At 42.1% G+C, this 23,695-nt stretch overlaps 1 protein-coding gene across 11 annotated transcripts in view; it reads right to left on the bottom strand.

Moving 5' to 3' along the window:
• Positions 1 to 23,695, bottom strand: part of utrn (utrophin) — a 242,762-nt gene that overhangs the window by 63,323 nt on the left and 155,744 nt on the right. For all 11 annotated transcript variants that reach the window (XM_050059022.1, XM_050059014.1, XM_050059021.1 and 8 more), the window contains 5 exons: positions 22,027 to 22,156; positions 17,681 to 17,949; positions 15,426 to 15,572; positions 10,434 to 10,512; positions 9,029 to 9,089 (listed from right to left, as the gene is read on the bottom strand). In XM_050059022.1, coding sequence (XP_049914979.1) covers positions 9,029 to 9,089; positions 10,434 to 10,512; positions 15,426 to 15,572; positions 17,681 to 17,949; positions 22,027 to 22,156 — 686 coding nt within the window. The remainder of the gene's footprint in view (positions 1 to 9,028; positions 9,090 to 10,433; positions 10,513 to 15,425; positions 15,573 to 17,680; positions 17,950 to 22,026; positions 22,157 to 23,695) is intronic.

Genomic DNA, 23,695 nt, shown 5'->3' on the forward strand with positions numbered 1-23,695 from the left:
AACAAAACAACATGAACAAACCAAAAACTACTAAAAAACCGATGCTATAAAAATAAATAAAATACGACTGCACTATAACTGATCAAACATGGTTGCCTTCACACACAGGACAGCAAAGAATCTGACTTTCCGCAAGTTGCGGCTGCCAATCAGTGCTGTGGCCATGATGTGGCTGTGTGTGTGTGTGTGTGTGTGTGTGTGTGTGTGTGTGTGTGTGTTTCAGCAAGGCATCTGGCTGTCAGAGGCCGCACTCAGATCTGTGAGGAATGTTTGAGAAGATCTCTGGAAGACTTTTTTTTTTCTTTAAATAGAAGTCTGTTTTTGAATGCAGACGCTCCCTTGTGGTTTCTGCGACGGCTCGCTCTCCGCTGACAGCCAGCAGGAAGTGAAGTGGAGTGCTGACAGTGAACTGAGGTGGTGAAGTGGACGACAGGAGCCCTCCTCGCACGCAGATGTTCATCACTATTCAACGGCTGTACAGACCGATGACCCCTTTCACACCTGCACAGACATCGCTAATGCCGGGGCCTTGCGGTGCTGTAGACAGGCTCGTGTTTTACTTTTCAAGGAGCTTGCCTGAATGACAAAGGGCTCCAATAAATCCATGTCGGGGGATTCACTGATATTTGCTGCACACAAACACACAACTGGGGGGGAAAATGTTGATGATCCAGGCCACAATTGGCCGGTCTCTATCACCATAAAACATTTTTGTCACTGAATTGTAGAAGGGTACATCAGAGACGAGATAAAGCCGGTGCAATGATGGGACACACAATCAACTTACTACACACAAAAATCTGTATCATATTTACACGCACGCACACATACACACCTTCCATCAACAAAAAGATTAGAAAGCTTGTGCTTATATCCACAACTCATGAATGCCATAATGAGGACGGCTGAGTTGTCAGGTTCAACTGTACTCAACGCTTTCCCGTCAATGCATTCCCTTTGTAATGTCTAAGCAATCTTTTTGTTGTCCTGTATGTAGGAGGAGAAAATAGCAAACTGTTGGCACATTTACTACAAAGCTGCTACAGTTTAGATAACGCAGCGGGAAACATTCATGGGCGAGGAGCGGCATCAGAGAATATTAAAAGGCAGGGGACAAAAACAGATTTTCTGGCGGATATTTGAAAGCTTCTCGGAGATAACAACAGCAGTACATCCTCGGTGAACCGCAACTCCACTGTGAGGTCTTCTCAATCTACGGTTGCTATCACACCACTAATATGGTTTGTATTAACAAACAAACCAAGAGCTGCACGCTTGCATCCACATGGATTTATATAATATACATGTCTACTACAAACATTACTTGCACAGATCACTTGTGGCAGTGGCGTAAGGTGGTTGAGCCTAACCTAGCTATCATACATCGTATGGTCTCTTCACATGATCAAATAGAGACTTGACATTGGACAACATCAACATACTGTACATAGAATCATTATTGCATATCTGTACGACTGTACGTGTATCTGTACATGAATTTATCGGCATCATAAATAAATGTGGTGACAGAGACGTGCTTGTTTTTCTTGAGAGGCCACTATGTTTGAATAGTTGTTTTATTGTGGACTTTTGTATCATATGTTGTGTTTGTTTGCATTTTTTGTGTGTTTTGATTGGCTTTTCAGTCTCAATGGGACTTCCTGGTTAAATAAGGGTTAAATAAATGAATAAAATGACAAAGATACCACAAGTTCTATCAACAGCCAAAACGAGCTAATTAGAAATGAACCAACAAGGTTAGGCATTAGAACACCTTTTAAAGCCTCCTCAGTCAAGGGGCATATGTTGCATTCAAACAATTACTTAACTAGTCAAGCAACTGAAAATAACCAGAAATGGTGGTTTTCCAAATTTTCAGAAGGTGGTTAACTGTGAGCGATGTTTTCTGAGGATGAGGCCGCCTGGGTCTTGTGCACTGCATGTGACATTTGGCTTCACAAACATCATCAAATGACACCTCGGAGTGAGCATCAACAAATTGAATGAGGTCACAGAAGGGGACACTGCAGCAAGCGGAGGAAGGGTAGAATTTATGTAGCCACTGGGGTAATGTGAGGGGTAAAAAAATGACCTCCTACAAAATGTTTTTATGAGATTTCTCCCTGTCAAGCAAGCAAAGTTGGGAGCTGAAAACATCCAACACAAGCGCGCACTCAGAGTCTTTCAGACTAACGGATTACCACAATAACAATTAGGCTTATCAAAAATAATTGCTATTTCCTTTGACGTTAGGGCTGCTACAGAGTCCAACGGAAAGTTAAAGTGGTTTTGCTAATTGCTCACTTCTTATGTGCTGCTCCATAATTAACCATAACCACAATTTTCCCCAAAGCTAGTGACTATGTCTGGGGTTTTTCTTTCTTTCGAACAAAAGGACAGTGAAAAATCAGAAAATGTCAACGCCCCACGGGCTGAGGGGTGGACGGATCCCATCAAATCGTTGGCTGCAAACACTTCTGCTGTGTGTCTGGAGTTTGTCACTGTCACGGACTGAGAGAGCGTCATAAATAATCATGAGTATGGAGATGAATGATGACTTGCAGATCTGAATATCCAAGGAGACAGAATTAGCCAAATATCTGAGCAAGCAAGAGGAAGGTTTCAGGAACCCTTTTTTTATTTCAGTGACAGCGACCTGCCAGGCGTATCACGAAGTGTCTGTGACAGGTGAGAAGAGCCTGCATTCACCAGCTGACATCTTCTGTCGTTCTCTGCCTTTAACCTCTCCTCCTCTGTCTCTTTTTTTCCCCTCTTAAAAAATTAACCCCTTCCGTCTGTCTGAAAGTTATCTGTATTCTGCTTTTGAAAAAGAGTTCACACAGCTTTGGATTCTTCTTAAAATTAACTTTCAGAGACACACTCAGAAGGGGATGCATAAAGTCCACTCAAGTGTATAAAGGCTGTCTGTTCTGTTCGGTCCAACCAACCCCACAAAATGTTTCCTGACAAAAACACGGACAGACAGCACGTCCAGAAAAGCCTCGGAATGTAGAGGACACTTTCTCTAATCTTTGCAGAGATGCAGTCTTGCTGTATTTCCTCTCAAAAAGGCGTATGAGCTCACCCCACAAGTGCCAGAACGGGTGAAATGGGACAGCATGTGAAGTTGCCAGCATGAGATGGCACAGAACTTGTGTGAAGCCATTTGATTTTCCCCCCAATATGTCGCCTGAACTCATCCCTACAGGGGGTGGACAAGGCGCGGTTTTAATCAGGGGGCCTTTGTCAGCCCAAAGAAAAGAGGTAGAGTATGAGAGGAGATGGAAGAGGAGACGAGGAGGGGTTTGGGGAAATGAATGTGTCAGAGACTGACGCGGGTGTCCCAAGGATGTCACAGCACTGAAAGCGACCTGTGATTAGTCCTGGAGATGGATTTAGAGTTCAGTTTTTGAGCTGCAAATTAAGTGGGTTTGCATGAGCGTGCACCAGCCTGCATGTATATTTCTGTGTGAGGGAGGAACTGAGAGGGGAGTGCACAGCACAGCAGATGATCTTCATTTTAATATGAAAGAAAAGCCACACACTGAGGTAAAAGTTGAAGGGGGATTGATTCCTTTCTTCCTGTTTCTGAAAGGCAATTTAAGGTTAATGTGGAAACTGCCACTGAGAAGAAAAACCAGGTCCAACCAACCTGGAGGCATCAACAGAACATATGGTGTGTGCTCAGAATGGTGTGTGTTTGGTTAGCGAGTTGGAGCTTGGTTCCAGTTGGAATTCATATGCATCTTTGGGTCTGTTTAAGTGTGTCCCTGCCAAGGAGAGGATGTGCATCTCTATTTGTGAGTTTGCATGTGTGGCTACTGTTTTGTGTGGATGCCCTTGTGCACATGTGTTTTGTTTGTGCGAGTGGGCGGATGCTGGTTCAATGGCTGGGCACATCTGTGATCACAGGCTGTTGTTGACTCTAAAGTTATAAGCCTGTCCTCTGAGTCGTTGCCTGTCTCTGGCTTTCATCTCTGATCCCCCTCTAGTGCCAAGCTGCAAGCCCAAACACAGCACAGGTGTACCCCCCCCCCTCTCCTTGTCTACATCCTTTTTTTCTCCTCCATCTCTGTCTGTCTTTATTGTCTGTCTGAAAACGTTTTATCTTGACCTCTTCCCAAATTAACACAATATGCTTTTTCCAATATGACTCAATAAACTGAATCAACTGGTTGAAATTGCGGGTTTTATGATTGATGAATGTTTTTACTAGCTTTCCAGAAGCACTTAAATGCACCACCAAGCAAGAGTATTCAAAAACAGTCCCAAATGTGCATGAACTGACAATGAATTGGAGTAAAAGGGGACCAGGATAAACAACAGAAACACTAAATCAAAGCCTGTTTACAAACTCTCATAGGACTTGTGCAGTACAATCCAAGTCTCATTTATCCAGTCATATGTTCAGCATTCTTGGAGCCCATCAGCTGTATTCGGCGTCTGACTTCCGGCAGACGGCGATACAGTCTCTGGGGGCAGACCCCCGATTTTTTGGCATTTCAGTTTGATTCGGGTGGAGGAGGCGAATTTCCGTTTCCGACTTCCGTTTATATAAGTAAATATGCTGAACCACTGCGACGGATTCAGAGTTTGCAGTGACGCCAGTTATGTTCCGCCTCGCTAGTTCACCACACAGACCGTTTAACCTGGCAACAACTGCAGCCGGCTCAAACGTGATTGGTCAATATCACACGGACTACAAACAGCCTACAACCGGAAACCAGGGCTCTTCCACTCTTCTTCCTGAGGCAAGATCTCCGGGGTTTGCCTACAGACTCTACATTCACTGAATGTAGAGTCTGTATATAGAGACTACATGTTCAGTACTTCTCAAACACATGCATTTTCACTATAACACACTTTCACATGTGAGTAACACATATGGTCATACTTGTGTGATTCATCTGCCCATGCATTACATTGAGCAAAGTTCAAACGTACACTCTTTGCCCTGGTGTACAACTTCTCCTTACATGAGACTGTTTTTACTGAAGTGTTTTGAATAGCACGGTTTCAGTAAAAAATGCATGTGTTTGGGAAGTACTCAGTATACTACTGGATAAATGAGACTTGGATTATATTGCACAAGTCCTGTGAGAGTTAGTAAACAGGTGGTTTGATATAGTTTTGCTGCTGTTAAATGCGGACCCTTTTACTACATCACAAAGAATTTTATCTGTTTTTGGATTCTTCGTTTATCATAAAGGGATGTGAGTTTATGAATTCAACACAATTCGAGTAGACTCACAAGTCAGTCTTTAGACGCTTTGCTTAACTAAAGACTGATGACTTTCTCCCTGATTTTGTGTTTAGATGGGCGGATACACTTTCAGAGTTTAAAAAAACTCCCTACGTTGCAGAACCAGTAGTAAATCTGCAGGGTGGTCCTTCGGTGGCTCGCTGAACTCTTGTGCTTGTAAACATAGTCCGACTAGAAACACGTGTAGCGGTACAAAATGGCTCAGCCGTGCTCGCAGTAAACTCCGTCACAGTTAGTGGATGTTTGTCGCGTTTGCGGCGACACATTCTCGCCCTCTATAGTCCGGGTAGAAAACCAGCAGAGCTTTTAGCTATATATATAGCCTATGTATCACATTTTTCACATCACTGTATCACCGTTTAGACTAATCTGATGTTTGTAAAGTCTATAAACACAATGATTGAACAAACATTACTATTTCTGTGTGCACGTTTAGCTGGGCTAACTGTTAGCTGTTAGCCCTGTTAGCCGTTAGTGGTGTTTGTAATAGGTAATAACTCATTAAACGGTCCGTGAAAAAAATATCTTTTCCAGCGGATATCTTAGTTACAACATGATTGAGCTAGCAAAGCAGTTTTGTGTTGCTATGTGTGGTATTTATTCAGTTTTGGGAAATCACGATGTCTAGAAAGCATCAGTTGACAGGGACAGCTAACACTAGCAGCAAAGCTAACATCTGGACGTCATCTGTTAAAAGCCTCCCGTTGTCGGATACGACATGAAACTACTCCAGTTAGCTCAATCATGTTGTAACTAAGACATCCGCTGGAAAAAATATTTTCTTCACGGATGAGCACACGAACGGAGTTTAATCTCTCGGCATCCATTTTCAAGCTCTCTGTGTGTTTGTGTCCTTGCAGACGAAAAAAGGGGGAGCGCACATTTCCGAGAAGGCGTGTCCTTTTCAAAAATGCAAGAGGCGTTGCTTTGTTGCCGGCCGTTTTCGCCGGTGTGTTAAACACACTTTAGAAAGGAGTGTCCCCAGACTATCAGAAGGCGGAGATCTCTGATTGTCTGGTGGCGAGACTACAATTCGAGTAATTGATAGACAAATGGTTATTCTGTGGGTGAAGTATTCCTTTAAAGTTTCTACAAATGTTGCATCAGAACTTTTTGGAGGCATTTAAAAGATCACAAGACAATACAAGACCTGTAAATCTTTGTGGCTGAAGCTTTTATTGCAGGTTGTTCTGCGGACAATGGCACAAGGGGGATTTTTAAAAAATGACTGGTTGACAATTTAACTGAGAGGGTGACATTTCCACTCGGGGCACAAGGCGATTTAAGGGGGCAGCCCTGAAAGTTGCACTCATTTTATCATCCTAAATCAAAAAGTGAGCCTGTGACAGTGTCCTAACAGAAACGTGGGAGAGAAACTAAGAAAGTGGGACTGACAAATGATAGCTGAAACTGCTACCCGAAGATTTTTCTGAAATAAGGGTGAATTCAGGTTTTATAAGTCAGCAGTTTACTGACATACGGTTACATGATTTCTGGATAATGAGGTCCTTCAAACTTTCAGACCTGACACTTCCTGAACAGTAGAGAAGCTGTCTTGTTTGCCACCGACACAGATCTCCTCTCTGCCTGTTTTAATAGAAACCTGCTGTTTGGTCCTGGTTTGGCAAAAAAAACAGTAAGAATGGGAAGCCAGACGTCAAGCTAGAGTTGTTATAATCACTATTAAAACAGTGTGGGAAGCTGCCCTGGGATTCAGACAGGTATTATCTATTCAAAAGGAGGTGCTAATGTTGGACTGAATGAGAAATGTGCAGGTGAAACAGCTTGAATTTTAATATGCACACAGGAGCAAATGGACAGAAAGAAGCTCCTAATTGGGAGTGAAATAAATTATATACGTGCGAAGAATATACTTGAACAATAGCTACCTGACCATTCGTGGGCGATGTATGTGAGAGATCACGACAGGTTAGAGCTTTAATGTAAAAAGGTTAAAAAGTATTAGGTCCCCTGTGGAATGATGGTGGAGATAATGGGCTATTTCACAGTCGACTATGAATATTTTTGAAATGTCAAATGGAAAAAAAATCATCTGCATCATTCTGCCCACATTTGTGTCCATCGTCCAAGAAAAGCAGTTGAAAATCTACATATGCACCCATTTCCTCTTTGAAGTTAAAGTTGTCAGAGATCATATAACAGTCTGACTGTTACGTATGTTTTGGCTTGAATGCATTAACGCGGAGGTTATGGTCCATAAATGACCCATATAGACTATTTAAAAAGGAAAGTCTTTTGCTGATATTTGCACAAACTCCCACAATCTTCAGGTCTACGGTTGCTTGAATCTCAATTGTACGGCAGCAGTTCCCAACCTGGGGCTCATAACCCCAACAGTGGCCACGAAATCTAATGCCTACCACACACTAGAAGACTTTGAAAACACCTTGAAAATACATTCTTTCACTGACAATATGAGTTTTAAATCACACACTATAAGATTTTGCAAAGACTGGGGATGTTTCAAGGTCACTTTGTGCAAGAAAACAACTACATTCCTTTTGAGATTATTTCCCATCCTGCTCCTGTTGGGAAAATTGTGCCTTACTCTCTTTAAGAGATAAGACATATTATCAATTCTTTATTTGGCGAACACACATAACTATAGAAATAGAAGATGAAAGGGATCGTGTCTACAGTATTGTTGTAAATTTGGCAACAATATAATCTATGAAGATTTGTGTATAAACTTTACATTTTGGATTTTGTCGCCTCAACTTGCCACCAGCCTCCGTTGGTTAGCTGTGTTGTTTTAGTGGGAGGAGGCCATGGGAATTAGAAGTGAACCATTTCCAAAATTAGGATTTCTCACTAAAATAAGTGCAGGTTGGTGGATAAGATACACTGCAAATTAAAAACTAGCTCTTGTTCACTCCACAACTCCACCAGTTTCTCCTCCTTTTCCACAGTCCAAGAGAAACGACACTTGTTCACGTTCTCCGCCTCCCCGGAGTCCCCTAATGTTTACTGTCTACCCAGGTTGCTGCTGGACAGAGCGCAGTTATTGGTTTTTGACAATGTTCGGGTCATTAAACTTCACTATTCGCATGAGACAAGGCTAAAAACTTATGATAATAGTAAACATGTTTGATTTTGTCGAAACGTTGAGACGAGAAAAAGACTGACTTAATACAGCTTGGACTGAGTTTTATGAGCACCCTACACCAAACGATCAGGATCATGGGAGCACGCCACAACACTGACAAAACACGATTTCATGTCGACACTGGAAATGAGTCTGCGACAGTGATATCACTTGAAAAGTCATTATGGTGTAGGGCTCACGTAAGGGGTTGGAAGATGATCGCTGGGGTAAGGAATACAAAACAGATTAAACTCTGCTACACAAAAGTCTGTTTATACTTTTTCATTTTTCAGACTTTTCTCCAACCTTTACTTTATTGAAAAATGCTTTGCAGTTTGACCTCTAAAAATTACCAAATAAAATTGTCTGAGACAAGAAAATCACTTTTCAATTCAAGTGCTCACAACTCACAGACGTGCACCCTGTGATGACAGACAGACAATGCACTGTGTTAAGGGGCACACACACAAAATAAATTGGAAACTTCTAATAAGGGAGATGAAAAAGAATACATAAAAAAAAGTAAGAACATGTTTACTAACTGAATGACTGCCTTCAAAGCCAACCATTGTAAAATAACGATTGACAGACGCTAACACACACAAATACAATTTATACAGACACAAGGATGGCTATCGAAGCCCTTTCTCGCCACTTACTTGATGTAATATGGAACCTTATTCTGAGAGACTGCACGTTGCCAGGGGAGCTGTACAGATGCTGTAGAGAGAGAGACAAAGACAAAGATAAAGAAAAATGAGAGATGCGGAGAAAGACAAAAAGTCAAGCAATAAAAATCGAAACACCATCCTAATAAACATTGCACAATTGTACCGTGCATTACAGTAATTCATTTAGTGTTTGGGGCTTGACTTGAAATAATTCTCACATCTTACACTTCCATGATAACATAGTCTATCTATGCATGAAATTGAGAGAGGAAAAAAAATGTAAATGGATATTGCTTTCTTGGCAGACGGAGAGGGAAGAGGGAGACAATAAGGCATGAAAGGAAAAATACATTTAAAAAAACTGTTGAGAAAAAGGTGCCACGTGTCCAGGTTTACGTTAAACTTTGTGGATACAAAGGCAACGATAAATACTGACAGAGCAAGGACATCTTTAAAATGACACTCTGATTCATTGTTAAAACCAGCCAGATATAAGACTTGAGAAGCTCTCAAGAGCAATACGGAGCAGAAATGTTGCGTGATTTATCGCCCTCCCACTTTCCCTCCTCCTTGACACAGCTCTACGCTCAGATAGAGAGATGAAAAGACAGTAAGAGAAAGAGATTAAGCGAGATTGGGAGATATACGAGATGGATAGGGCAAGATAAGGACGCGGTACTTTATTGATCCCTGAGGGAATATTAAGCTACTAGTGTAATGAGAGTGAATGTGTGATGGAGTAGATAGTGTCATAGTGCCAGGAAGATGAAAGAAGAGACGGAGTGCTGTTTTGTCTGGTGCAGTTGCTGAGCTCTCAGCAGGGCTTACTTGGCAAATTCATGTCTGTTGGTGACACAGCACGGCAGGCCGAGCTTACCACCTGCTCTGAATCACACACCGTCCATTTTGTCTCTGTATCTGACAGCCGGCAAAGCAAATCAGGTGGAGCAGAAAGAACACTAATGGCCGTATGATTATAGAAAATGACATTAGAGAGAGACACAGGGAGAGAGAGACTGGCTGCTTTGTTTAATGTTCGCACTCGTGCATTTATCTTTTCTCTCTTTTGCTTTGTCTCTAACTCTCTCTGTTCCTCTCTCTCTGCTAATGACCACTCAAAAGAGGGAGAAAGAGGAAGGGAGCCAGTGGAGAGCTGTAATTAAGCCTTGCATTATTCAAGAGTGAAGTGCCTCGTCTGCAAACTGCGCTTGTGTGTGTGTGAGCACCCACATATCCAGTGAGGATGCGTGACTGTGAAGCGTATGGCTGAAGATTAGAAGATGGGACATGAAAAAATTAGGGGGGATGTGAAACAGTGTAACTGAGTGGAAACAACCCAAGCCCCCCCAAATGTTTCTAATTCCCCTGGAGAGGTAATTGGCGCCGTACTTACTGGAGAGGAAATGTTGGGAGGAGGGGCCGAAGTCTCGGTGGGCTTCCTGAAGCAGCTTCAGTCTGTCCTCCACTGCCACCTGCACGATGACCACACAGACAGACAGACAGACAAACAGACAGGAAATAAGACTGTTAGCTGTGGGCCTGACAGTTGTACTCAGAGAAACAGAGCTTTTTACAGTGGCTGGAGTTGGCGTCATGGTTGGAGTGAATTCAATTCCAGTGCAATTAAGTTGGAAGTGGAGTTAAAACCCCAAACTCAAGAAACTTTTTTCTCTTATAGGTATAAATATATACTGCATCAAATACTGAATATATATAGATATCAAGATATAGATCATTTTTTAACCAGATTAGGACTAATGTTTGGACAAGTCACTTTTTTCTTAAGTAAAGCAGATAAATACAGAGGTTAGTAGCATATACTGTATAGTCCTGTGCAGAGGTAGGTTTTCCTTAAGAATATGATTATTCAAGTGAGTTAATCTACATTTTGCCAACAGGTAAATGTAACTAAAAGTAAAGAGAGAATATTAGACCCCTTATTCACAGAAGCAGTTTTTCCTGAGGCTAGCGTATTTTTTATATTCTTTGCAATGAGAGTGCCGTGTATTTACACTACAATACAGGTAGCAGCAGCGTGATGAGGTGCTGAGCATCTACTCTGCCCTGACAGCTGCACATTTTACTTTCTGTGCGGCGAGAGTTGAAAATCAAATTTTGGGATGACCATTAGCTCACCTTTGCTGCATGTCATGCCCACTCTCCCTACCCCTATCATGCAATAACTGTCCTATCAAATAAAGGCAAAAAAATAGCCCCGGAAAATCTTAAATAAAAAACGAAAATGCTCAACTGTGAGTAAAACACTTCGCTCTTCAGCGTCACTTTTACCTAGCTGTACAAAGGAGTGGAGGAGGGGCTAATACTATGAAGACCTGCTGTCACAATTACATGTACAAGTGCTGAGCAACAACAATGAAGAGGAATATGTTCATATACTGTAAATATACTAATATATGTTTCCTTTCATAAACCCACATAGACCAGTGGCCCTGTCCTGTCTCTCTATGTGCTTCGACACACAGCCTTTAAGATTTGTAATTTCAGAAATGAATACTTTTACGCAGAGAAACTTGACTCATCTTGGCAACAAAAAGATATCAAAAGATGGATAAATAAAAATTAGATAAAAGGTTTGTGGCAATTAAGACTCCACTAATTCCAATTTAACACTATTTATTGACTTTTCAGATATAATGCTAATACTTATCCAGTTGTATGTGCAGTACTCCCTAAACACATGTAAACCTTACAATTTAAAACACTTTCACATAAAATGTCTCACACCTGGACAAGTAACGCACCTGTTTTCTCATGAATTCAAGATAACATGGGATGAGTAACATAGAAATAATCATTTTGTGGATGAAGTATTCCTATAACACACAAAAAAATAAATATGAATATGCTCTGGGTCACAGTTAGGAGCCATTAAGTTGCTGGTGTAGACAGCTGTATTGATGAAAACTAAGACCAATATTTTCTGTCAGTATTGTGTGTGAGACGGTGCAGATCAGTCTGGTGTAGATACCCTGTATTGATCAAGTTATGTGTTTGAACATAATATCCTGTTTTCAGCATGATAAGTCCCCATGGGTAAATAATGGCTATGTACCCAAGTTAGGAGTGGGTGATATAGATTTTGTCCTCATACATACATATTGAGATATACAGTGGTACAAAACATGTTGGTATGACACACGGATCAGAAACCTTAATAATATCAGATGTCTCGTGGTGTATGTAATATCCTGGAAATGATGAAAACCAGGACAAGACTCCACAGCAACCTGTGCAAAGACACCGCCGATTTCTTTTCCTTATATACTCTATATAACCTTTATTATTATAAAACAGTATTTCAGAAACAGATATCCTGCTCATAAATAATGCTAGTAGCAATTTTACATGGAGTGAACTCAATAAACGGTGAGGCTTCATACAGCTTTGAGTTATCATTCACACACACATTCACTGCTGTACCCCCGTGAAAGCTGTGTATTGACCTCTCAGGCAGTGCACCTGTGCCCTGCACGGCTGTGGGGTTGCTTTACTCCATCAGGCTGGCTAGCAGGACAGTATTGGCAGCCTGTAATATTGAGACTCGCACACGCACACACACACCTCAGGCGTTATGGTAGCCAGATCACAGCTGTCCACACAGGGATCCTGGAAACAGGCACAGAAAGGCCAATAGCTCAGTTTCTCTCTGGCCACTAATGGCTATAATGGCCACAGTCCCACTGAGAGGAAGATGGGAGCCGTCTGCATATGAAAACCAAATCATCAAACTGCACAGTCAGATCTGGCTTATTAGTGAAGCTGTCACCTTCCTGCTGACTGGAAAAAAAATTAACAGCAAACAACAGAGGGAGGTGTGCAGTCCACTGAAACTCTGCCATCGTCTGACTCAGTTTCTGAGTTATGGTCATTCTCCAGGCAGAAAGACTATTAGTGGGTGTCTGTACAGTACACGGGAAATATCACAAGGCTACAAATTAAGTCCAGCTTCCCAGTTTCTTTCTGCTGAACTGTCACACTTAAAAAGAGATGACTTTAGGTTTCCTTCGAAAATTTCATTTTTTCTCAACATATAACTCCCTTTCCTGCTTATTTCTGCCCCAAACTCATTTATCTGCAGTGATGACGACGCTTGGTTGTACACAAGAAAAACTTCAAATGATGTCGACAAAAATAAAAACTTTCCATGACAGTGTCTTTGAAATTGCAAGGCTATCTGTGGCTGCTTGGTGTCCTTCAAATTGGTGCCATCACAGCTGGACAGTGTGACCTGCATTCAGTCCTCCAACCACTGGGCACCACAGGCATCACCAGCCAGCTCGGTCAAGGATCTCAAAAGCTCCAAGAGTCAGTCATTAAGGATAAAAATACCTTGACATCACCTTTCTATGCACCAATCTCTGTCATGAACCAAACATGTACTGAGACAGGGCTGGGTGATATGACCTTTAACAAATACTGCAATATTTTCAGGCTATATCGCAGTACACAATATATATCTTGATATTTTGAAATCTCTAATCTACTGTAGAATACTAAAATACAAAACTATGAAATACACTAGTGTAATAAAGTTAAAAAAATATTGATAGTACTAAGTTAAAGTACTGTCATAGTAAAGTCAAAGAAGTACTTTTATAATTAATTACTGGTGCTTTTATTTTGAAGCATCCAGCTCGTCTTTGGCCAGAAGTGTTGATGCCTTTGCTGTGAACTTAAAGTGCCAGGTCAACAGTTGGCTGTTAGAAGTTAGAAAGTTAAACCTTTACTGAGGCGCCGATAAACAAGAGGTTGCTGTCTGGAGCCCTGCAGATACAAAATCACACGCCTCCCCTGTTCACACACTAGCGCCCAGGAGCAAGTGGTCTGGATGGGCGGGGGAGCTGTGAGACATATCATGTTTGCTTCGGTGGCTTGAAAAAAAAATTCATACTCAGTGTTTGCAATATAGTCATTTTCTACATCCCTTTTGGAATAAGCTGTGAAACATTGAGTATAGTTGATAAATCGTCCACACCTATAGTAGAAAAAGAAAAGATGAGATAACTTGTGAATCCATCCATCCATCTTTGTCTACTTATCCAGGGCCACGTCGTGGGGGCAGCAGGCCAAGAAAAGCACCCCAGACATCCTTTTCGCCAGCAATGCTTTCCAGGTCCTTCTGAACCCGAGGTGTTTCCAGGCCAGATGAGATACGTAATCCCTCCAGCGTGTTCTGGGTCTGCCCCGGGGCCTCCTACCAGTGGGACGCCTCCAACGGGAGGCCCCCAGGAGGCATCCTGATCAGATGCCGGAACCACCTCCACTGACCCCTTTCAATGCGAAGGAGCAGCGGCTCTACTTCGTGCTCCCTCTGGATGTCCGAGCGCCTTACCCTATCTCTAAGGCTGAGCCCAGCCACCCCACGGAGGAAACTCATTTCAGCCACTTGTATCTTTGACCTCATTATTTCAGTCACTACCCAGAGCTTATGACCATAGGTGAGCGTTGGGACATAAATGGACCAGTTAATCGAAAGCTTCGCCTTCTGGCTCAGCTCCCTCTTCACCATGATGGTCCGGCGCAGCAGAAGCCGCACCACCAATCTATGTCATGCTCCATTCTACTCTGACTCGTGGAAAAGGCCCCAAGAAAATAAAAGCTAGTGCTTGAATTAGGCCTGGTGAGGATACAGTGTAAACAAATGGGAGACAAGTGACAACTGACCTTGCTTAATAAGGAGAACATGTCTGAAAATACAGGTACAACTCACACACTCGCTCATTTAAAGTGTACACTCCTACAGACTTAACATGGAGGATTTCACTCCCTAATTCACAACCAACATCACTTCTCCTCTCTTTTCTTTCTCATGACTTCTAAAGAGACTACTCCACGACTTTCCCTCTGGGGCTAAGACATGCTCCACTCTGAGAAACACTCAGCGAGTCCCCCAGCGGATCACACCAAGACATTCAGATGCATAGGGAGCCAAGGATGTGACTGGTGTTTTATGAGAATAGTGTCCATTGATGTGCGATGACAAAGTGTTGCAGTGAGCAAAGAGCTGCGTTCAAATAAAACAGGTACACAGGTAGAGGGACAACTCTCAGTCCCCTGTGTGTTTTGGCTGACAAAAAGTGAAATCAGCATGCACACGGCGAGAGAAACTGGGGGAGAGGGAGACAAAGACAGACTTAAGAGATAAAAACACACAGGCAGGCAGAAGGAGAATGAAGGAGCAGGAAGAAAGATGATCAAGATATATATTGAAGCCAGCATTCATTCAGGTAAGCATGGACAAAACGCTACAGGAAGAAAAGTGGCAGAGAACCCGAGACAAAGCAAGAAAAGGGGTATATGTGTGGAGGAAAGAAAACGTGTCTGCTCTAACATCTTGCAGATGATTCGGGAGGATTTAAACTACCTGTAGTAGTTTCCATCTCATGTTGAGCTGGTCCAGTTGTCTGGAGGCAGTAGAGGACAGCTGGATGTCCAACGGTGTCAGCTCTGCAGAAAGCTCATTGACGATTCTTACATCCTGACGTAATGGGGCGATTTCTTCTCTGAAGGTCTGAACAGAAAGTTTTGTATTTGAGGGTGAAAGATTGATACTGTAACTGTGCTATAATTAAAAACGTAGGCTAACTAATTACTTCATCATGAAGTTTGTGCTTTCACAAACAATAACTGAGTTTCTAAAGAGTACCGGTTATCTTCTCTTTCATCTTAATTGCTGTTTAACTTTTTCTTGTTTATCATGTTGACCTTATGATGTAATAGGAGATAAATCAAGTTTTTAATTGAGTTTCCTTCTCATATAATATCTATTTGAAGCTTCCACTGTGACTGTCTATATACACTTAATGCCTACATACTTGTGTCACATACTGGAAATATATTGGTTTTAACTGTTGTATCACAATTTATCACTAGAGAATTACCTGGAAAATTCACCACATTTTATGTGAATGTAGTCAACTGAAGCAATAAATTGAATTGAATGAAGCGAGTCCTCCTGCTCGCTAAGTCATGTCGGCAGTGGCCACATGTACCAGGAAGATTGCATGAGAGCTTTTGACACCCAACCCCAAAACCCTTCCAAAACCAGGTAGCTCACAGAGGCAGGTGTTTTAAACACAGCTCTGTGAAAAAAAGATGTAAGAAAGGCGTCTTAAATATTTTACGCTCCAATCAGAAAACTGACAGTATATTCTCGTCCATATCATCCTCTGCACTTGTATTTTGGGATGCCATTTTTGCTGTTGGAAATGTAGCTAGTTTGCAATAGATACAGTCAGTATTTATGGGAATGCGAGAGAAAGGAAAAATAAGGCATTCGTGAGAGTGCTGAGGAGTTGCTGTGTGGCGCTCTGCATGTCAAATAAGCTTAAAAATCTATGCTTTAAGGGTATTTTTCAACCTGGACCCTATTTTCCAATGTTTTTGTGTCTTATGTGATTAATGGGAACAATATTCTTTTAAACTGGTCCAGTATTGAGCAGGAGCAGTGGCCAGGCTGCAGTGTAAACACTCAGGCATGTTTGCACTGACATGCTCAGACTGTTATTGTAAGTGTCTGACAGTATTATGGAAAGGATGCCTATGGAGATAAATGTTTTTGTTTAAGAGTAAAATTGCTAAACCCACTAGATTCCACTTAAATAAAAAGCAATTTTATCATTGTAAAAGCCCTGATTGGCAGCCAGTGTGAGGGATAATAACAATTAAAAGGAGAAAGCTGTGAGTGGGACGATAGATCACTTATTGTATGGAGCAAATGTGCCTTGAGATTTTGGATTTCCCTTTGGTATGTCTTGGGCACTAAAACTTTTACTTCATAGTGCCAATAGCTGCAGAGTACTTATATTATGATAAGTTTATTTAGTCATATCTAAAGCAAAAAAGTAGACAATCCTCTCTTTAACAGTTGTATTCAGAGCGCCTACATGACATGGATATTAAGAGATATAACTGGCCAGACTGTCCATGCCACTGGGAGGCAATCATTAAGTTGTGAGCTGGTGTAACAGACAGCCAAATTAATGCAACACTGGAGGAGTTGCCTTCGCTCACGCAACCTGTTAACTATTATTTCAAATTTGACGAATTTTGATGCAACTGTTGCTCCTCTGTCCTCTACTTCTCCTTCATCACAACATCCATTTATTGTTTACTGCTCATTAGGAAGTGCTGTCATTTTTCTGCCTGTAAACTAAATGTGTTGCTTGTTTCTTGGCCAGGTCTCCTTGGGGAACGACATCCTCAAATTTGATGAGTGGCATTTGCAAAGAAACAAGACAGAATCATCAAACCGAGTACATCATTAAATCAAGTGGCTTTGTTCCAGGAAGAACAGAAGAGAGGCGGAAACTGTGCGAGAATTCGCAGCTAAGTCTGACTCACACTATTGACACACTTATTTCATGGATGTGCAGTTTCGGCTAATACTTCTACCGAGTCAAATCACAATTGGCAGCACCATCTTAACTGTTAAATCAGTTGGTCTCATGAAAGATCGTCCAAGTTAAAGAGAAGATGTATTTTATTCAGGTTGATTCGGTGCTGTATGCTGTAATGATGTACAGAGGGGTGTGGTGTCTAACTCCTGACTTGATGTCTTGATGAGTATGGTGCTCTGGCAATAGTGCACACCACAGCAGTGCTGTCTCTCTCACTCACCACGGTCTTGTCGATGTGGTCCTGCAGAGAGTCGATCAGCAGATCCCCCACAGGCTGCCAGGTAGCTTTCGCCTCCTCCGCCCGAGTCAGCCGGAGGTCCAGCTGGTCCATGGAACTCTGCAGCTCCTGGAGTCGCTCCAAGGCTCGCTCCACCTGACTCTGCCAGCCACCCATGTGTCCTTTCAGACGCTCCCATCGCTCCCTCACCTCGCCCGTCTGCTTGCGGATGGCTCGGGCCAACCCTCGAGCCTTTTCCTCCGGGGTGAGGTCTGGGGGAAGAGAGAGAATAGAGAGAAGAAAGTTATTTTGTTGACATATACAGTTTCCATGCATGTTATTACAATATATACTTAGTTTCCAGTTTCCCATTAGTTAGGAACTCTTAATAAAATTATCCTTTGCCAAAAATGCAACTTATTTAAATCCTTGCCTCCAACTGTCTCTTTATATTTCAGAAAACTGAACTTCATTAATATTCTGATATTACTGTTTTTTTATTTATGCACTTTTACACACAGGTTATAATTGGAAGAAGAGATAGAAAGATTTTCTAGACAATTCCATGTCAGATTCTTTTCCATTTTCCCTAATTCTTCACTAGTTAATTTTCACAAGATATAGGGGTCCATAAATCTGGATGACATTTTAGGGCCCAGAAAAATCAAACAAACATTAAAGAATAGATGGCGATGAAGGCCGACTGTTACATCACCTCACATCACCTGTGTCTTGGAGAAAAAGTTGCACTTGAACACATGGCAAAGACTACAGCCAACAGCCAACTAGCTGGCATGTTCTGCACCTGTGTGAGAGGAAATAACTCTCCATTCCAGCAGACGGAGGTAGCCTGTATTCGTTATTCAAAAAAGGTAACCCAGAAGACTGACAGGACAGCTTCAAGAAGCTAGTTAGCCAGTTAGCACATTAACAACACAACCCGCTGTTGACAGAACAAAGAATATTTACTGTGCGCTAGCAGACATTAACACAAACAGTTACAAACTGTTTCTGAATGGCTAAAAAAAAAAAAAAAAACTTAACTTTTATAAGAAGTTTGTTTCAGTCTCACGCCCCCTTGACTTTAGTTTTTTGTTTGCTTTCCTAACTTCCGCCTGTCTGCTCGTCTCGTTTCTGACACCAATTTGTGCTGAATCCACCAAAAAAGGGCCGACAAAGGCTGTCAAGGGTTGACTAGCGCCAATGGTGCAGGACACACCACAAAAACTCACGGACAGCCTGACTTTGATCAATGGCCGACCATTGGCTTGGTGTGTCAGGGCTCTTAAGGTACTGAAGAAGGCTTTCTTGGGCATTTTTTTGGTCTTCCTGCACATTATTTTCCATTATTCCTCTGTCCTTTATTTGATTTCAGCTTAGGCAAATAACTCAAGATGAGGAGGGAGAAGAGAAGGGCAGGAGGTAATAAGACAAAAGAAAAAAGGGATCTCAATTACAGCGAGAGAGGACGTGAGGGCAGTCAAGGCATGATGAAAGTGACCAAAAAAAGAGAGAATTAAGGTGAGAGACACAGAGGACAGAATAACTGTGACATATAAGAGGACACAGACAAAAAGGAAGAAAAAAAGATGGCAGAAGAGAAACTGCTCCCCAAATACCCATTTAAACTACAAAGAAAGATGAGCAGCTTTTATGAGTTCTAAGGTCTCATCTCCAGAGTAGGGACAGGATTACCATCTTCACCTGTTGGCCCTCTCTCTTCTCCACACACACACACACACACACACACACACACACACACACACACACAGCAGACATCTGTGAGACGTGCTGCAGGTGGTGTTTCATACAGATGCACACAATGTGATACTAACTGTCTCTTGTAATGAAGAAAGTGGGGTACAAACAAAACAAGAAAAGTCAATTTAGTGTCATAGACGAAACTTAATAAGACGGAGAATGTAAGACAATTAAAGTTGTTATGACTTTGCTACAGAGTCACTACGACAAATCCCATCGCCACTGATTAAACAACAAGTGCAGCCTCTGATCTTAGATCAGCTTTTTATCTATTTATACAATGAGGCGACGCTTTGATATCCGTATCAAAGATCACAGACAACAAGCCTATCAGAATGCGCTCTGAAGTCTCACCACACCCCTACACAGCCCCTTGGGACGGTTTAATTATTTACACAGTAGGGTTTTAGTTTGAAGGGAAATGTGCTGACTTAACCAAGACTTCCCTGCCTCATCCGACCAAGACATGGAGGGAATGCTGAATGAGTCGCTGTATATTTCATTCTCGGGTGCTCTGTTAGATATTGGCATTGGAACCAGCTCCAGCATTAGTGAATGGTGCTTCTAGAACATTTAACCTTAAAACTGGGCCAAGTAAGTCCTCACATGTAGTTTTAAGACAACATGACAGGCTTGCTGTGAATTTCTAAGTGCTTTTTGGTACAGAATGTACTGAGTCAGACACCATGGTGATCTGTTACTACCAGCTTGTTAGAAAGGAGTCTACAAGGACATTCTGGTGACCTATGGGCGTCACGCCAAACACACCATGCAGTAGTGAAGTGCAGCCTGTGATGAGCTCACATGCAATGGCTGTGGAAAGCTGTGGGAGCCGCTCTGAGCTCAAGCTGATTACTTCTGCGGCAAAGTAGAAGTTGGGGATGGTTTAAAGGTATACTATGCAGGATTGTTGGTTACTGTTTGTACAAGAGCTTGCCAGTAAAAAGTGGAAGTAAAAGCCAACCCCAGATTCACTCTCGTTTGGTGTTTCGCCTCGCTATAATTGCGTTTTTTCGGCACTGTGTCTCTTGAATGCCTGCTGCTCACAGTCTGGCACCTGGTTGCTACGTTTTTATAAAGCTCCAACCTCACCTGAGCGCTGCGGGAGAACACACCCATAAACATCCCTAACACCGAAAATAAGAAGAAATAAGAAAATTCAGGCAGCGGGCAGAGTCTCTGCAGAAAAAACACCACTACACACTTCTAGTGGGTCACACTGTAAGTGATGATTGACACATATGCACACACACATCCATCTGTATACACAGTTTTGCTGGATCTCTGTTTTTGCCACATTGCCTTTATACCCGCCACTTTAAGCCCATGCTGCATTCTTTGTTTGTGTTGTATTGTTTTGTTTTGTTGGTCTTTATTTTTATTGTATGTCTCTATCTTACTTTATTTAGTTTCTTAATCTCTCTTGACTGTTTATATGTCCCTGCTCTATTATCACCGTCTCACACAATACAAAGAAAAAGTTATGATTGAGAGGGATTACTTCTGTATGAGTCTGTACATTGTTTTGTAGGATAATCCTGTATAGTGTATCTTTAATTTTAAGCTTCGTATTGGAGCCCACGAATATGAAGAAGAAGAAGATATACTTCATTAATCCCTGAGGCAAACTTAAATTTTTTTCACTCTGTTGTCATATACACACACAGGCCTGAAATACAAACACATGCTGCCCATAAACAGGTGCCCTGAGCAGTTTGGGGTTCAGTGCCTTATTTCGGTGCCATATCCAGTGGCATATTTGGTCCTTACAAGGACTTGTACTGGGCACCCTCCCGTTCCTGTCCATATGGGCTGAGCTACTGCCTCCCGGAGTCAACATTAGTATTGTGACTCATGTGACATGTTTACCTATGTTACGAACAATTTCTCCTGCCTAAAACACATGAACACACCTCCTAGCCTGCATTCGTAATGTATATGGCACTATTTTGACCCTATTATTTTATTTTAATGTTCAAGAGTGAAATGTATCCACTATATACTGCCTTGAAAACTTCCCACAGGGACAAGAAAAAAGTGTGTCCATGACATATTCTCTACTTTCTGGTAACAATCCATCACTACTACTAAATTACAGTTTTACAACACCGCGCCTGTCAGTGATGGCAAAGAATGCTTAATATAGCGTAAACCAGTGTTTAAGGGCAATGATACTCAACTTACCACCAACAGACCACACGTGGTGGCCTGCCTACCATTATTTCATTCATGATTAAAATAAGCTGATTCACATTGTGAATTTCTGTCTTGCACTTTGATTGTAAATAAGGTACCAGAGTGCATACAAAAACATCAAAAACAGTGCCATGTGAGGATTCCCCTGATCCCAGACATAGGTCCAGGCCAAGCAGTTAATAAGTCAGTTAATTTGAAAGTAAAACATTTCAAAGACAGATGAGTTAAGGGCCTTTTAATTCTAATAAATTTTCTCTAATAAGAATTATTGTTTGTTTATTAACTGGTCCCTGGCCTCCTGCCACTTTACAGAAGTGGCCCTCGGGCAAATCAAGTTGAGTATACCTGATAAAGGAAGCATGCAGATGTTTTTATGGAGAGTGTAAACGTGCCTGTCTTTGGCTGCAGGTTCTTGCGTGGCTCTCCGGGACCCTCGATGGGCTGGTCAGCGAGAAACATCCGGGCTTGATCCAAAGTACTGATCACCAAGTGCTCACGTTCCTTCAGTTCTGACCGTAGTACCTGCAGGAGAAATGCAGAATGATGGGTTAAAGGGGCTGAGATTTCTAAGAAAAGGTTAGAGTTAGCAAAAATAAATGACTTTGTTACTTTGTAATGATTGTAACAGAGAAGACAGTGGCTGTGTGCTTGATCTGTATGCACTGCATACTGCCTAATGACTGAATGATTAAGTATGCCACGTGTAGTAACCTACTGAAGTGACAGCATTTAGCCTGGCTCAAAATCTCCGCTGTTGCACAGTCTCAAGAGACACAATGCATTATGGGACGGTTGAGTATATCCAGTAAACTCACGTCACACTTAGAAATTATTGTTAATGGAGTATACATCTAGGCACCAGTGTGTGTTATCCAGTCAAGTTTTCACAGTGACTGAGGACAGAATGAGCCATCTTAACGAGAAAGAAAGTGCATTTGTAAGCAGAGTCTTTTTTTCAACAATGGATTTGAGAAAAGGGTAATTAATGCATTTCCTCTGCAGGTATGTGCATGTGTGACTCTTGTCTCCTTATCAGCACCAATGAACTCCACATGAACCCCCCCCCCCCAACCCCCACCACATAAATATCTACTAATCAACCAGTTCTGCTTAAATCAGCTCCGACTTTCATTATATTACGACAGAGACACTTATGATTAACTCACGCTCCACCAAAGAACATGAACAGATGTTTACGTTCAGCTTATGGATGAAATAAACAACACTCTCGACGGCTAATTAGGTGATTGCTGCATAACAAAACACTGTGTCTGCCCAGTCTTCCCTTATTAAGAGGGAGAGAAATAGGTAAGAGCGAGAGTGTTAGGAGTGTCAGGGGGGGGAGTGAGAGGGCTGGAAACAGAGCGGCGATTGAAGGCAAGTGTCCCGGGTCAAACCAGGTGTTTCCTTGGGGTCAGTGCGAAATTAGCTGACTGATCCGCAGAATAAAGTGAGCTGCTGGGGAGCTATAACCCTGCAGGAATTATCATTGCAGAGCCAGCTAGCAACACCAAAATCTCCTGCACATCTTCTTACACAGCAGAATATTAACACACACACACACACACACACACAAGCGCAAACATAAAGCCATTCACACACACTCCAGTTCCCACTGTATCGAAAAACAGGTATGAAAAGACACTTTTCTTAACCTCATGTCACCTAGTCATCCTCGCCACAGCTTACAGCAGCCTATAAAACTAAATAGAGGGAGCAAGCATGGCATGTAACAGTATAATTATTCTTGTTTTAATATAAGTGTGACCCCCTGGGGACCTCATTGCCTATCGGAGTGTGTGATTGCTTTGTGAGGAGGCGATGTAGTTTAAGATGCTGTGAGGCAAGTTGATTAGATGGGACGACTCGCTTTGATAAAGTCTCACACTTATCAGACTTATCAAGCAGACGATGAGCGCAGCGAAAAATGAGACGCCGAAAATTCTGTTTTTGTAGTCGTGAACACATCATCGCATGAGCGGCAGATGACAACATGCTGGGTTCAGTGGGATCGTCTATACAGTACCATCTGGAGAGATAAGAGAGGGGGAGAAAATAGCA

Source organism: Epinephelus moara, chromosome 12 (assembly GCF_006386435.1).
Source record: "Epinephelus moara isolate mb chromosome 12, YSFRI_EMoa_1.0, whole genome shotgun sequence".
Lineage (NCBI taxonomy): Eukaryota > Metazoa > Chordata > Actinopteri > Perciformes > Serranidae > Epinephelus > Epinephelus moara.